A 14755-nucleotide genomic window follows, 5' to 3' on the forward strand; every position below is an offset into this window, starting at 1 on the left:
CAGTGGACTAACAGGTGATCAATATTATATTTAATACAGTGGACTAACAGGTGATCAATATTATTTTAATACAGTGGACTAACAGGTGATCAATATTATATTTAATACAGTGGACTAACAGGTGATCAATATATATTTAATACAGTGGACTAACAGGTGATCAATATATTTAATACAGTGGACTAACAGGTGATCAATATTATATTTAATACAGTGGACTAACAGGTGATCAATATTATATTTAATACAGTGGACTAACAGGTGATCAATATTATATTTAATACAGTGGACTAACAGGTGATCAATATTATATTTAATACAGTGGACTAACAGGTGATCAATATTATATTTAATACAGTGGACTAACAGGTGATCAATATTATATTTAATACAGTGGACTAACAGGTGATCAATATTATATTTAATACAGTGGACTAACAGGTGATCAATATTATATTTAATACAGTGGACTAACAGGTGATCAATATTATATTTAATACAGTGGACTAACAGGTGATCAATATTATATTAATACAGTGGACTAACAGGTGATCAATATTATATTTAATACAGTGGACTAACAGGTGATCAATATTATATTTAATACAGTGGACTAACAGGTGATCAATATTATATTTAATACAGTGGACTAACAGGTGATCAATATTATATTTAATACAGTGGACTAACAGTGATCAATATTATATTTAATACAGTGGACTAACAGGTGATCAATATTATATTTAATACAGTGGACTAACAGGTGATCAATATTATATTTAATACAGTGGACTAACAGGTGATCAATATTATATTTAATACAGTGGACTAACAGGTGATCAATATTATATTTAATACAGTGGACTAACAGGTGATCAATATTATATTTAATACCAGTGGACTAACAGGTGATCAATATTATATTTAATACAGTGGACTAACAGGTGATCAATATTATATTTAATACAGTGGACTAACAGGTGATCAATATTATATTTAATACAGTGGACTAACAGGTGATCAATATTATATTTAATACAGTGGACTAACAGGTGATCAATATTATATTTAATACAGTGGACTAACAGGTGATCAATATTATATTTAATACAGTGGACTAACAGGTGATCAATATTATATTTAATACAGTGGACTAACAGGTGATCAATATTATATTTAATACAGTGGACTAACAGGTGATCAATATTATATTTAATACAGTGGACTAACAGGTGATCAATATTATATTTAATACAGTGGACTAACAGGTGATCAATATTATATTTAATACAGTGGACTAACAGGTGATCAATATTATATTTAATACAGTGGACTAACAGGTGATCAATATTATATTTAATACAGTGGACTAACAGGTGATCAATATTATATTTAATACAGTGGACTAACAGGTGATCAATATTATATTTAATACAGTGGACTAACAGGTGATCAATATATATTTAATACAGTGGACTAACAGGTGATCAATATTATATTTAATACAGTGGACTAACAGGTGATCAATGTTATATTTAATACAGTGGACTAACAGGTGATCAATATTATATTTAATACAGTGGACTAACAGGTGATCAATATTATATTTAATACAGTGGACTAACAGGTGATCAATATTATATTTAATACAGTGGACTAACAGGTGATCAATGTAATAAAGTTAGAGTGGACCTGGGCTCGTACCACAACACATCTCAGAGAAGGAGAACTGATCTAGAATCAGTTAGGCTTCATTTGTTTATATTTTACCTTTATTTAACCAGGTGGCTAGTTGAGAACAAGTCCTTTATTTAACCAGGTAGGCCAGTTGAGAACAAGTCCTTTATTTAACCAGGTAGGCCAGTTGAGAACAAGTCCTTTATTTAACCAGGTAGGCCAGTTGAGAACAAGTCCTTTATTTAACCAGGTAGGCCAGTTGAGAACAAGTCCTTTATTTAACCAGGTAGGCCAGTTGAGAACAAGTCCTTTATTTAACCAGGTAGGCTAGTAGAGAACAAGTCCTTTATTTAACCAGGTAGGCCAGTTGAGAACAAGTCCTTTATTTAACCAGGTAGGCCAGTTGAGAACAAGTCCTTTATTTAACCAGGTAGGCCAGTTGAGAACAAGTCCTTTATTTAACCAGGTAGGCCAGTTGAGAACAAGTCCTTTATTTAACCAGGTAGGCCAGTTGAGAACAAGTTCTCATTTACAACTGCGACCTGGCCAAGATAAAGCAAAGCAGCGCGACAAAAACAATGACGCAGTTACACATGGGATAAACAAACGTACAGTTAATAACGCAATAGAAAATCTGTATACAGTGTGTGCACATGACGTAAGGAGGTAAGGCAATAAATAGGCCAATAGTGGCGAAGTAATTACAATTTAGCAATTAACACTGGAGTGATAGATGTGCAGATGATGATGTGCAAGTAGAGATACTGGGGTGCAAAAGAGCAAGAGGATAAATAATATGGGGATGAGGTAGTGGGTTGGGCTATTTACAGATTGGCTGTGTACAGCTGCAGCGATCGGTAAACTGCTCTGACAGCCGACGCTTGAAGTTAGTGAGGGAGATATAAGTCTCCAACTTCAGTGATTTTTGCAGTTCGTTCTGTCATTGGCAGTATAGAACTGGAAGGAAAGGCAGCTAAAGGAGGTGTTGGCTTTGGGGGTGACCAGTGAGAGATACCTGCTGGAGCGCGTGCTACGGGTGGGTGTTGCTATGGTGACCAGTGAGCTGAGATAAGGCGGGGCTTTACCTAGCTAAGATTTATAGATGACCTGGAGCCAGTGGGTTTGGCGACGAGTATGTAGCGAGGACCAGCCAACGAGAGCGTACAGGTCGCAGTGGTGGATAGTATATGGGGCTTTGGTGACAAAACGGATGGCACTGTGATAGACTGCATCCAATTTGCTGAGTAGATTGTTGGAGGCTATTTTATAGATGACATCACCGAAGTCGAGGATTGGTTAGGATGGTCAGTTTTATGAGGGTATGTTTGGCAGCATGAGTGAAGGATGCTTTGTTGCGAAATAGGAAGCCAATTTAGATTTAATTTTGGATTGGAGATGTTTGATGTGAGTCTGGAAGGAGAGCTTACAGTCTAACCAGACACCTAGGTATTTGTAGTTGTCCACATATTCTAAGTCAGAACCGTCCAGAGTAGTGATGCTGGACGGGCGGGCAGGTGCAGGCAGCGATCGGTTGAAGAGCATGCATTAATTTTACTTGTATTTAGGAGCAGTTGGAGGCCATGGAAGGAGAGTTGTATGGCATTGAAGCTCGTCTGGAGGTTAGTTAACACAGTGTCCAAAGAAGGGCCAGAAGTATACAGAATGGTGTCGTCTGTGTAGAGGTGGATCAGAGAATCACCAGCAGCAAGAGCGACATCATTGATGTATACAGAGAAAAGAGTCGGCCTGAGAATTGAACCCTGTGGTACCCCCATAGAGACTGCCAGAGGTCCGGACAACAGGCCCTCTGATTTGACACACTGAACTCTACCTGAGAAGTAGTTGGTGAACCAGGCGAGGCAATCATTTGAGAAACCAAGGCTACTGAGTCTGCCGATAAGAATACGGTGATTGACAGTCGAAAGCCTTGGCCAGGTCAATGAATACGGCTGTGCAGTATTGTTTCTTATCGATGGCGGTTATGATATCATTTAGGACCTTAAGCATAGGGGTGTGAATATAGGGGACAGTATAGAACAGAGGGGTCTGAATATAGGGGACAGTATAGAACAGAGGGGTCTGAATATAGGGGACAGTATAGAACAGAGGGGTGTGAATATAGGGGACACTATAGAACAGAGGGGTGTGAATATAGGGGACAGTATAGAACAGAGGGGTGTGAATATAGGGGACAGTATAGAACAGAGGGGTGTGAATATAGGGGACAGTATAGAACAGAGGGGTGTGAATATAGGGGACAGTATAGAACAGAGGGGTCTGAATATAGGGGACAGTATTGAACAGAGGGGTGTGAATATAGGGGACACTATAGAACAGAGGGGTGTGAATATAGGGGACAGTATAGAACAGAGGGGTGTGAATATAGGGGACAGTATAGAACAGAGGGGTGTGAATATAGGGGACAGGATAGAACAGAGGGGTGTGAATATAGGGGACAGTATAGAACAGAGGGGTGTGAATATAGGGGACACTATAGAACAGAGGGGTGTGAATATAGGGGACACTATAGAACAGAGGGGTGTGAATATAGGGGACAGTATAGAACAGAGGGGTGTGAATATAGGGGACAGTATAGAACAGAGGGGTGTGAATATAGGGGACAGTATAGAACAGAGGGGTGTGAATATAGGGGACAGTATAGAACAGAGGGGTGTGAATATAGGGGACAGTATAGAACAGAGGGGTGTGAATATAGGGGACAGTATAGAACAGAGGGGTGTGGATATAGGGGACAGTATAGAACAGAGGGATCTCAATATAGGGGACACTATAGAACAGAGGGGTGTGGATATAGGGGACAGGATAGAACAGAGGGGTGTGAATATAGGGGACAGTATAGAACAGAGGGGTGGTGAATATAGGGGACAGTATAGAACAGAGGGGTGTGAATATAGGGGACAGTATAGAACAGAGGGGTCTGAATATAGGGGACAGTATAGAACAGAGGGGTGTGAATATAGGGGACACTATAGAACAGAGGGGTGTGAATATAGGGGACAGTATAGAACAGAGGGGTGTGAATATAGGGGACAGTATAGAGCAGAGGGGTGTGAATATAGGGGACAGTATAGAACAGAGGGGTGTGGATATAGGGGACAGTATAGAACAGAGGGGTCTGAATATAGGGGACAGTATAGAACAGAGGGGTGGTGAATATAGGGGACAGTATAGAACAGAGGGGTGTGGATATAGGGGACAGTATAGAACAGAGGGGTCTGAATATAGGGGACAGTATAGAACAGAGGGGTGGTGAATATAGGGGACAGTATAGAACAGAGGGGTGTAAATATAGGGGACAGTATAGAACAGAGGGGTCTGAATATAGGGGACAGTATAGAACAGAGGGGTGTGAATATAGGGGACACTATAGAACAGAGGGGTGTGAATATAGGGGACAGTATAGAACAGAGGGGTGTGAATATAGGGGACACTATAGAACAGAGGGGTGTGAATATAGGGGACACTATAGAACAGAGGGGTGTGAATATAGGGGACAGTATAGAACAGAGGGGTGGGAATATAGGGGACAGTATAGAACAGAGGTAGTGTGTTCTGTGTGTTCCTCACCACATCCTTCCTGTAGAGCACCTCCAGAATGTTACTCAGTAGCTGACAGCAGGCCTCCAGTTCCTCCTGTTTCTCCAGATGAAACTTCAGCTGTTCTGTCATCAGAGGAAGCAGGATCTCCCGGCAGTCTGCAGGAAACATACAGTACCAATCAATCTACCCATCCATCTACCCACCTATCCATCTATCTACCCACCCATCCATCTATCTACCCACCCATCCATCTATCTACCCACCCATCCATCTACCCACCCATCCATCTACCCACTCATCCATCTACCCACTCATCCATCTACCCACTCATCCATCTACCCACCCATCCATCTACCCACCCATCCATCTACCCACCCATCCATCTACCCACCCATCCATCCATCCATCCATCCATCTACCCACCCATCCATCTACCCACCCATCCATCTATCCATCTACCCACCCATCCATCTACCCACCCATCCATCTACCCACCCATCCATCTACCCACCCATCCATCTATCCATCTACCCACCCATCCATCTACCCACCCATCCATCTACCCATCCATCCATCTACCCACCCATCCATCTACCCATCCATCCATCCATCTACCCATCCATCTACCCATCTACCCACCCACCCATCCACCCATCCATCTACCCACCCATCCATCTACCCATCCATCCATCCATCCATCCATCTACCCATCCATCTACCCATCTATCCATCTACCCATCTATCCATCTACCCACCCACCCATCCACCCATCCATCCATCTACCCACCCACCCATCCACCCATCCATCCATCTACCCACCCATCCATCTACCCATCCACCCATCCATCTACCCACCCCATCCATCTACCCACCCATCCATCTACCCACCCATCCATCTACCCATCCATCTACCCACCCATCCATCTACCCATCTATCCATCTACCCACCCACCCATCCACCCATCCATCCATCTACCCACCCATCCATCTACCCATCCATCCATCCATCCATCCATCTACCCACCCATCCATCTACCCATCCATCCATCCATCCATCCATCCATCCATCCACCCACCCATCCATCTACCCACCCATCCATTCATTCATCCACAAAGTACTAAAGTAACCCAGCCTAAGCCCTAAGATTTTATTTAAATGTATTTATTATTTTGGAACTTCTGTGAGTGTAATATTTACTGTACATTTTTTATTGATTATTTCACTTTTGTTTATTATCTACTTCACTTGCTTTGGCAACGTAAACATATGTTTCCCATGACAATAAAGACATTAAATTGAAAGAGAGAAATACAGAGAGAGAGGGAGTGAAAGAGAGAGAGAGAGAGGGAGCGAGAGAGGGAGCGAGAGAGAGAGAGGGAGAGAGGGAGCGAGAGAGAGGGAGCGAGAGAGAGGGAGCGAGAGAGAGAGAGGGAGGGAGAGAGGGAGCGAGAGAGAGGGAGCGAGAGAGGGAGCGAGAGAGGGAGCGAGAGAGGGAGCGAGAGAGAGAGAGGGAGAGAGGGAGCGAGAGAGAGGGAGAGAGGGAGCGAGAGAGAGGGAGCGAGAGAGAGGGGAGCGAGAGAGAGAGAGGGAGGGAAAGAGAGAGGGGGGGAGAGAGAGAGAGAGGGAGAGAGGGAGCGAGAGAGAGGGAGCGAGAGAGGGAGCGAGAGAGAGGGAGCGAGAGAGGGAGCGAGAGAGGGAGCGAGAGAGAGAGAGGGAGAGAGGGAGCGAGAGAGAGGGAGAGAGGGAGCGAGAGAGAGGGAGCGAGAGAGAGGGAGCGAGAGAGAGAGAGGGAGGGAAAGAGAGAGGGGGGGAGAGAGAGAGAGAGGGAACAGGAGTGAGAGAAAGGGAGCGAAAGAGTGAGAAAGAGAGAGAGAGAGAGACAGCGAGTAGGAAATCCATATGGAGAGAGTTACCCGAGGCGGTCTATGATAAATTAACATATGTTATTAAACCCAGAAATTCCAATCTAGAGGTATAGCACAGTGCCGTGTGGTTAAAATGACAGTTAGGGGCCTGAGGGACAAACAGTGGGAAGGATAGAGAGGAGGAATGGAGGGACATGGGGTCAGAGAGGAGAGGAGGAATGGAGAGACATGGGGTCAGAGAGGAGGAATGGAGAGACATGGGGTCAGAGAGGAGAGGAGGAATGGAGGGACATGGGGTCAGAGAGGAGAGGAGGAATGGAGAGACATGGGGTCAGAGAGGAGGAATGGAGGGACATGGGGTCAGAGAGGAGGAATGGAGGGACATGGGGTCAGAGAGGAGGAATGGAGGGACATGGGGTCAGAGAGAAGAGGAGGAATGGAGGGACATGGGGTCAGAGAGGAGAGGAGGAATGGAGAGACATGGGGTCAGAGAGGAGGAATGGAGGGACATGGGGTCAGAGAGGAGGAATGGAGGGACATGGGGTCAGAGAGGAGGAATGGAGGGACATGGGGTCAGAGAGAAGAGGAGGAATGGAGAGACATGGGGTCAGAGAGGAGAGGAGGAATGGAGGGACATGGGGTCAGAGAGGAGGAATGGAGAGACATGGGGTCAGAGAGGAGAGGAGGAATGGAGGGACATGGGGTCAGAGAGGAGAGGAGGAATGGAGGGACATGGGGTCAGAGAGGAGGAATGGAGAGACATGGGGTCAGAGAGGAGAGGAGGAATGGAGGGACATGGGGTCAGAGAGGAGAATGGAGGGACATGGGGTCAGAGAGGAGAGGAGGAATGGAGAGACATGGGGTCAGAGAGGAGGAATGGAGAGACATGGGGTCAGAGAGGAGAGGAGGAATGGAGGGACATGGGGTCAGAGAGGAGAATGGAGGGACATGGGGTCAGAGAGAAGAGGAGGAATGGAGAGACATGGGGTCAGAGAGGAGAGGAGGAATGGAGAGACATGGGGTCAGAGAGAAGAGGAGGAATGGAGAGACATGGGGTCAGAGAGGAGAGGAGGATGGAGGGACATGGGGTCAGAGAGGAGAGGAGGAATGGAGAGACATGGGGTCAGAGAGGAGAGGAGGAATGGAGAGACATGGGGTCAGAGAGGAGAGGAGGATGGAGGGACATGGGGTCAGAGAGGAGAGGAGGAATGGAGAGACATGGGGTCAGAGAGGAGAGGAGGAATGGAGAGACATGGGGTCAGAGAGGAGGAATGGAGAGACATGGGGTCAGAGAGGAGAGGAGGAATGGAGGACCTTCCTCATCCATCCATCCCCTGGTCAGAAGCTCAGTAAAAAACTCAAAGGGGCAGTGGATGATTTCTACATCCACTTGTGGATATACAGCCATTCATTATTGAACAGTATATATATAATGAATGTCTGGAGGGAAGTTCACCTGTCTAACCCAGTGGTCAGCAACTATATCTGAATCCAAGATCACGTTCTCAGTCAGAAACAGAGATATAAGCAGCATGAACCTAATGAAAGCAGTTGTGTAGGAAAGAGGTTTGTGCAGTAGGTGTAATACATTATCCCAGCATATTGACTATATGTCTGCCCTGATAACATGATTCTTCTCAGACCACATTATATTACACAACTCCAGCGTGGATAACAACATGGATCAGTTGCTGTGTCACTTGCAGAGTGAAATATTCCTCGATATATGAAATAAAAACACACAACAAGCTTCTAATACCAAGAAGTAATTTGGTGCACTTGGCTGCTCATTCACTGCAGCTGCAGAGCGAGAGGGAGGAGGGAGGAGTGGGTTTTATGTTTGTAAAAGTGTTGAATGAAAAAACAGTGTTGACACTACTGAATATAAACTCACTCGTAAAAAAAACCCAGCTCTTTACTGTGGTCTTTGACAGTCTCTCTCTGGTCACGGTTTTAAAGGTATCAAACTTTACTGTGGTCTATGACAGTCTCTCTCTGGTCACGGTTTTAAAGGTATCAAACTTTACTGTGGTCTATGACAGTCTCTCTCTGGTCACGGTTTTAAAGGTATCAAACTTTACTGTGGTCTTTGACAGTCTCTCTCTGGTCACGGTTTTAAAGGTTAAAGGTATCAAACTTTACTGTGGTCTATGACAGTCTCTCTCTGGTCACGGTTTTAAAGGTATCAAACTTTACTGTGGTCTATGACAGTCTCTCTCTGGTCACGGTTTTAAAGGTTAAAGGTATCAAACTTTACTGTGGTCTATGACAGTCTCTCTCTGGTCACGGTTTTAAAGGTATCAAACTTTACTGTGGTCTTTGACAGTCTCTCTCTGGTCACGGTTTTAAAGGTTAAAGGTATCAAACTTTACTGTGGTCTATGACAGTCTCTCTCTGGTCACGGTTTTAAAGGTATCAAACTTTACTGTGGTCTATGACAGTCTCTCTCTGGTCACGGTTTTAAAGGTATCAAACTTTACTGTGGTCTATGACAGTCTCTCTCTGGTCACGGTTTTAAAGGTTAAAGGTATCAAACTTTACTGTGGTCTATGACAGTCTCTCTCTGGTCACGGTTTTAAAGGTATCAAACTTTACTGTGGTCTTTGACAGTCTCTCTCTGGTCACGGTTTTAAAGGTTAAAGGTATCAAACTTTACTGTGGTCTATGACAGTCTCTCTCTGGTCACGGTTTTAAAGGTATCAAACTTTACTGTGGTCTTTGACAGTCTCTCTCTGGTCACGGTTTTAAAGGTTAAAGGTATCAAACTTTACTGTGGTCTATGACAGTCTCTCTCTGGTCACGGTTTTAAAGGTTAAAGGTATCAAACTTTACTGTGGGGTCGTGGAAGCAGTAGGCGCTGTGATTTGAGCTATCTGATTGGCCAGCGCAGTAGGAGCACTTCAATTAGCCACAACACTCCTGGTCCGCTGGAGAGGCGGAGTTCGACTGTTCAGACAAATGAAATGGTTCAAAATGGGAACATTTTGGTGCACAGGGCTTCTGAATCAGGTCCACCTACCGCCAACAGGGCTTCTGAATCAGGTCCACCTACCGCCAACAGGGCTTCTGAATCAGGTCCACCTACCGCCAACAGGGCTTCTGAATCAAGTGGAACTACCGCCAACAGGGCTTCTGAATCAAGTGGAACTACCGCCAACAGGGCTTCTGAATCAAGTGGAACTACCGCCAACAGGGCTTCTGAATCAAGTGGAACTACCGCCAACAGGGCTTCTGAATCAAGTGGAACTACCGCCAACAGGGCTTTTGAATCAAGTGGAACTACCGCCAACAGGGCTTCTGAATCAAGTGGAACTACCGCCAACAGGGCTTCTGAATCAGGTGGAACTACCGCCAACAGGGCTTCTGAATCAAGTGGAACTACCGCCAACAGGGCTTCTGAATCAAGTGGAACTACCGCCAACAGGGCTTCTGAATCAGGTCCACCTACCGCCAACAGGGCTTCTGAATCAAGTGGAACTACCGCCAACAGGGCTTCTGAATCAGGTGGAACTACCGCCAACAGGGCTTCTGAATCAAGTGGAACTACCGCCAACAGGGCTTCTGAATCAAGTCCACCTACCACCAACAGGGCTTCTGAATCAGGTACACCTACCGCCAACAGGGCTTCTGAATCAGGTACACCTACCACCATCAGGGCTTCTGAATCAGGTCCACCTACCGCCAACAGGGCTTCTGAATCAAGTCCACCTACCACCATCAGGGCTTCTGAATCAGGTACACCTACCGCCAACAGGGCTTCTGAATCAAGTCCACCTACCACCAACAGGGCTTCTGAATCAGGTACACCTACCGCCAACAGGGCTTCTGAATCAGGTCCACCTACCGCCAACAGGGCTTCTGAATAAATTTAATATTAGGAACACAGGTCTTTGTGTGTTTTCTCCAGAAATGTTTGGTGATCCACTAGGAACACCTTGTTTGGTGATCCACTAGGAACACCTTGTTTGGTGATCCACTAGGAACACCTTGTTTGGTGATCCACTAGGAACACCTTGTTGGTGATCCACTAGGAGAACCTTGTTTGGTGATCCACTAGGAACACCTTGTTTGGTGATCCACTAGGAGAACCTTGTTTGGTGATCCACTAGGAACACCTTGTTTGGTGATCCACTAGGAACACCTTGTTTGGTGATCCACTAGGAGAACCTTGTTTGGTGATCCACTAGGAGAACCTTGTTTGGTGATCCACTAGGAGAACCTTGTTTGGTGATCCACTAGGAACACCTTGAAGATCAACCTCTTGTTTTAGTCATTTGTTTGTAAACAATATAACGGTAAACAAACACTGTTTCTCAAAACGTGGTTAAACTATAATGTTGATATGATGGATGGTCAGTCCTTGTATCCATAGCTCTGTCTATGACAGTGGTTACACTTCTCCATCCCCACCACCCCTCAGCTATAAAACCCAAACGTTGTAATTGTTTGAAATGTCGATTGCCCCTTTAATGATTCTGCATCTGCATTGCTTGTTGTTTAGGGTTTTAGGCTGGGTTTCTGTATAAGCACTTTGTAACATCTGCTGATGTAATAAAAAAAATAATGTTTTTAAAAAAAAGGGCTTTATAAATACATTTGATTTATTGACATTGTGGTTCCATCTGTGGTGTACAGGGCAGAAAGCTAAGCCGTGTGCTGTCAGTCAAAAGCTTAGGGGGACACCGGTGAGTAATCTTCCTGATGCTGAAACACCAAATAAAAAGCTCCAATCTGAGGGACTCTGGCTCATTGTCTACAGTGTTTATTACCATGTCTTTCCAGTGCTGAAATTCCCTCCATCTCCCCTCTCCCTCCCTCCCTCCCTCCCTCCCGTCCTCTCCCTCCCTCCCTCCCTCCCGTCCTCTCCCTCCCTCTCTCTCCCTCCCTCCCTCCCTCCCTCCATGGGAAACATACACACAAGCAAACACACAAACACTCACCCTCTCACACACACAGAAGAACACTCAGACCCACACACACAAACAGACAAACAGAGACAAGCTTTCCAGTCCTCCCACATAGCCAGATGAACAGTACAAATGAATCTGTTTGCGTGGGATAAAAACACAGAGGCACTTCAGAAATGACAGGCCATCCACATTGTTGCATGGAGTGGCTGGCTAAGGTTCAATAGACTAGACCAGCGGGTTGGGGTTGGTCCATGTTTGTTAGGGTTTAATATATTAGACTAGAGCGGGGGTCCATGTTCGTTAGGGTTTAATATATTAGACTAGAGCGGGAGTCCATGTTCGCTAGGGTTTAATATATTAGACTAGAGGGTTGGTCCATGTTTGTTAGGGTTTAATATATTAGACTAGAGGGTTGGTCCATGTTCGTTAGGGTTTAATATACTAGACTAGAGCGGGGGTCCATGTTCTCTAGGGTTTAATATATTAGACTAGAGGGTTGGTCCATGTTCACTATGGTTTAATATATTAGACTAGAGGGTTGGTCCATGTTCTCTAGGGTTTAATATATTAGACTAGAGCGGGGGTCCATGTTCTCTAGGGTTTAATATATTAGACTAGAGGGTTGGTCCATGTTCGTTAGGGTTTAATATACTAGACTAGAGCGGGAGTCCATGTTCACTATGGTTTAATATATTAGACTAGAGGGTTGGTCCATGTTCTCTAGGGTTTAATATATTAGACTAGAGCGGGGGTCCATGTTCTCTAGGGTTTAATATATTAGACTAGAGCGGGGGTCCATGTTCGTTAGGGTTTAATATACTAGACTAGAGGGTTGGTCCATAGACTAGCGGGGGAATATTGTTCTAACGGGGTTATAACAGGGGAAAAGGGTTATAACGGGGGAAAAGGGTTATAATGGGGTTATAATAGGGATATAGGGGTATAATGGAGGAATGGGGTTATAATGGGGGAATAGGGTTATAATGGGGGCATAATGGGGTTATAACGGGGGCATAATGGGGTTATAACGGGGGAATAGGGTTATAATGGGGTTATAACAGAGATAAAATGGGGGAATAGAGTCATAATGGGGGAATGGAGTATAGGGTTATAACTGAGTTATATTGGGTTATAACAGAGTTATAATGGGGGAATGGGGTTAAAAAGAGGGATTGGGGTTATAATGGGGGAATAGTGTTATAATGGGGTTATAATGGGGAGTAGGGTTATAATGGGGTTATAGGGTTATAATGGGGAGTAGGGTTATAATGGGGTTATAATAGGGTTATAATGGGGAATAGGGTTATAATGGGGTTATAATAGGGTTTTAATAGGGTTATAGGGTTATAATGGGGTTATAGGGTTATAATGGGGAGTAGGGTTATAATGGGGTTATAATGGGGTTATAGGGTTATAATAGGGTTATAATGGGGTTATAGGGTTATAATAGGGTTATAATGGGGTTATAATGGGGTTATAATGGGGTTATAATAGGGTTATAATAGGGTTATAGGGTTATAATGGGGAGTAGGGTTATAATGGGGTTATAGGGTTATAATGGGGTTATAATGGGGTTATAGGGTTTTATCTGGTACTAAAGGAATCCTGATACTCCTAAATGTGTTGTTATGTATCCATTGGAAACCATTTCGGCTCTCCCTTGGAGTCGAAGCTAGAGGCCTGTTTCATGGTGTAATTTCCTGTCATTTGTAATTGGTTTAGAGGTCAGTAGAAAGCACACAGAGAGAGTTCCCATAGAAAGAGCCAGCTGTTCTTTCTCTCATCCATCTACATTAGACCAGTGCTTTGGGCAGGCAGTGTGTCTGTCCTTAACCATCCACACTGAACTACCACTGGATCTCTCACTCTCAGCTCAGCGCTTCTGTCTGTCCTTAACCATCCACACTGAACTACCACTGGATCTCTCACTCTCAGCTCAGCCCTTCTGTCTGTCCTTAACCATCCACACTGAACTACCACTGGATCTCTCACTCTCAGCTCAGCGCTTCTGTCTTCTCACATTGTCTCACTGCTAAGTGTGTATATTGGGATGTGTGTGTGTGTGTATTGGGCTGGGTGTGTATTGGGATGTGTGTGTGTGTGTGTGTGTGTGTGTGTGTGTGTGTGTGTGTGTGTGTGTGTGTGTGTGTGTGTGTGTGTGTGTGTGTGTGTGTGTGTGTGTGTGTGTGTGTGTGTGTGTGTTGTGTGTATGTGTGTGTGTGTGTCTGTATTGGGCTGGGTGTGTATTGGGCTGGGTGTGTATTGGGCTGGGTGTGTATTGGGCTGGGTGTGTATTGGGCTGGGTGTGTATTGGGCTGGGTGTGTATTGGGCTGGGTGTGTATTGGGCTGGGTGTGTATTGGGCTGGGTGTGTATTGGGCTGGGTGTGTGTTGGGCTGGGTGTGTGTGGGCTGGGTGTGTATTGGGCTGGGTGTGTATTGGGCTGGGTGTGTATTGGGCTGGGTGTGTATTGGGCTGGGTGTGTATTGGGCTGGGTGTGTATTGGGGCTGGGTGTGTATTGGGCTGGGTGTGTATTGGGCTGGGTGTGTATTGGGCTGGGTGTGTATTGGGCTGGGTTGGTGTATTGGGCTGGGTGTGTGTTGGGGCTGGGTGTGTGTTGGGCTGGGTGTGTATTGGGCTGGGTGTGTATTGGGCTGGGTGTGTATTGGGCTGGTGTGTATTGGGCTGGGTGTGTATTGGGCTGGGGTGTATTGGGTGGGTTGTTATTGGGCTGGTGGTGT

General features: G+C 45.0%; 1 protein-coding gene across 1 annotated transcript in view; it reads right to left on the reverse strand.

Moving 5' to 3' along the window:
- Positions 1-14755, reverse strand: part of LOC115181559 (dedicator of cytokinesis protein 1-like) — a 197114-nt gene that overhangs the window by 141085 nt on the left and 41274 nt on the right. Inside the window, exon 8 of the mRNA XM_029743452.1 lies at positions 5266-5393. Within this exon, the coding sequence (XP_029599312.1) occupies positions 5266-5393 (128 nt within the window). The remainder of the gene's footprint in view (positions 1-5265; positions 5394-14755) is intronic.

Source organism: Salmo trutta, unplaced genomic scaffold, assembly GCF_901001165.1.
Source record: "Salmo trutta unplaced genomic scaffold, fSalTru1.1, whole genome shotgun sequence".
In the NCBI taxonomy this organism is placed as follows: domain Eukaryota; kingdom Metazoa; phylum Chordata; class Actinopteri; order Salmoniformes; family Salmonidae; genus Salmo; species Salmo trutta.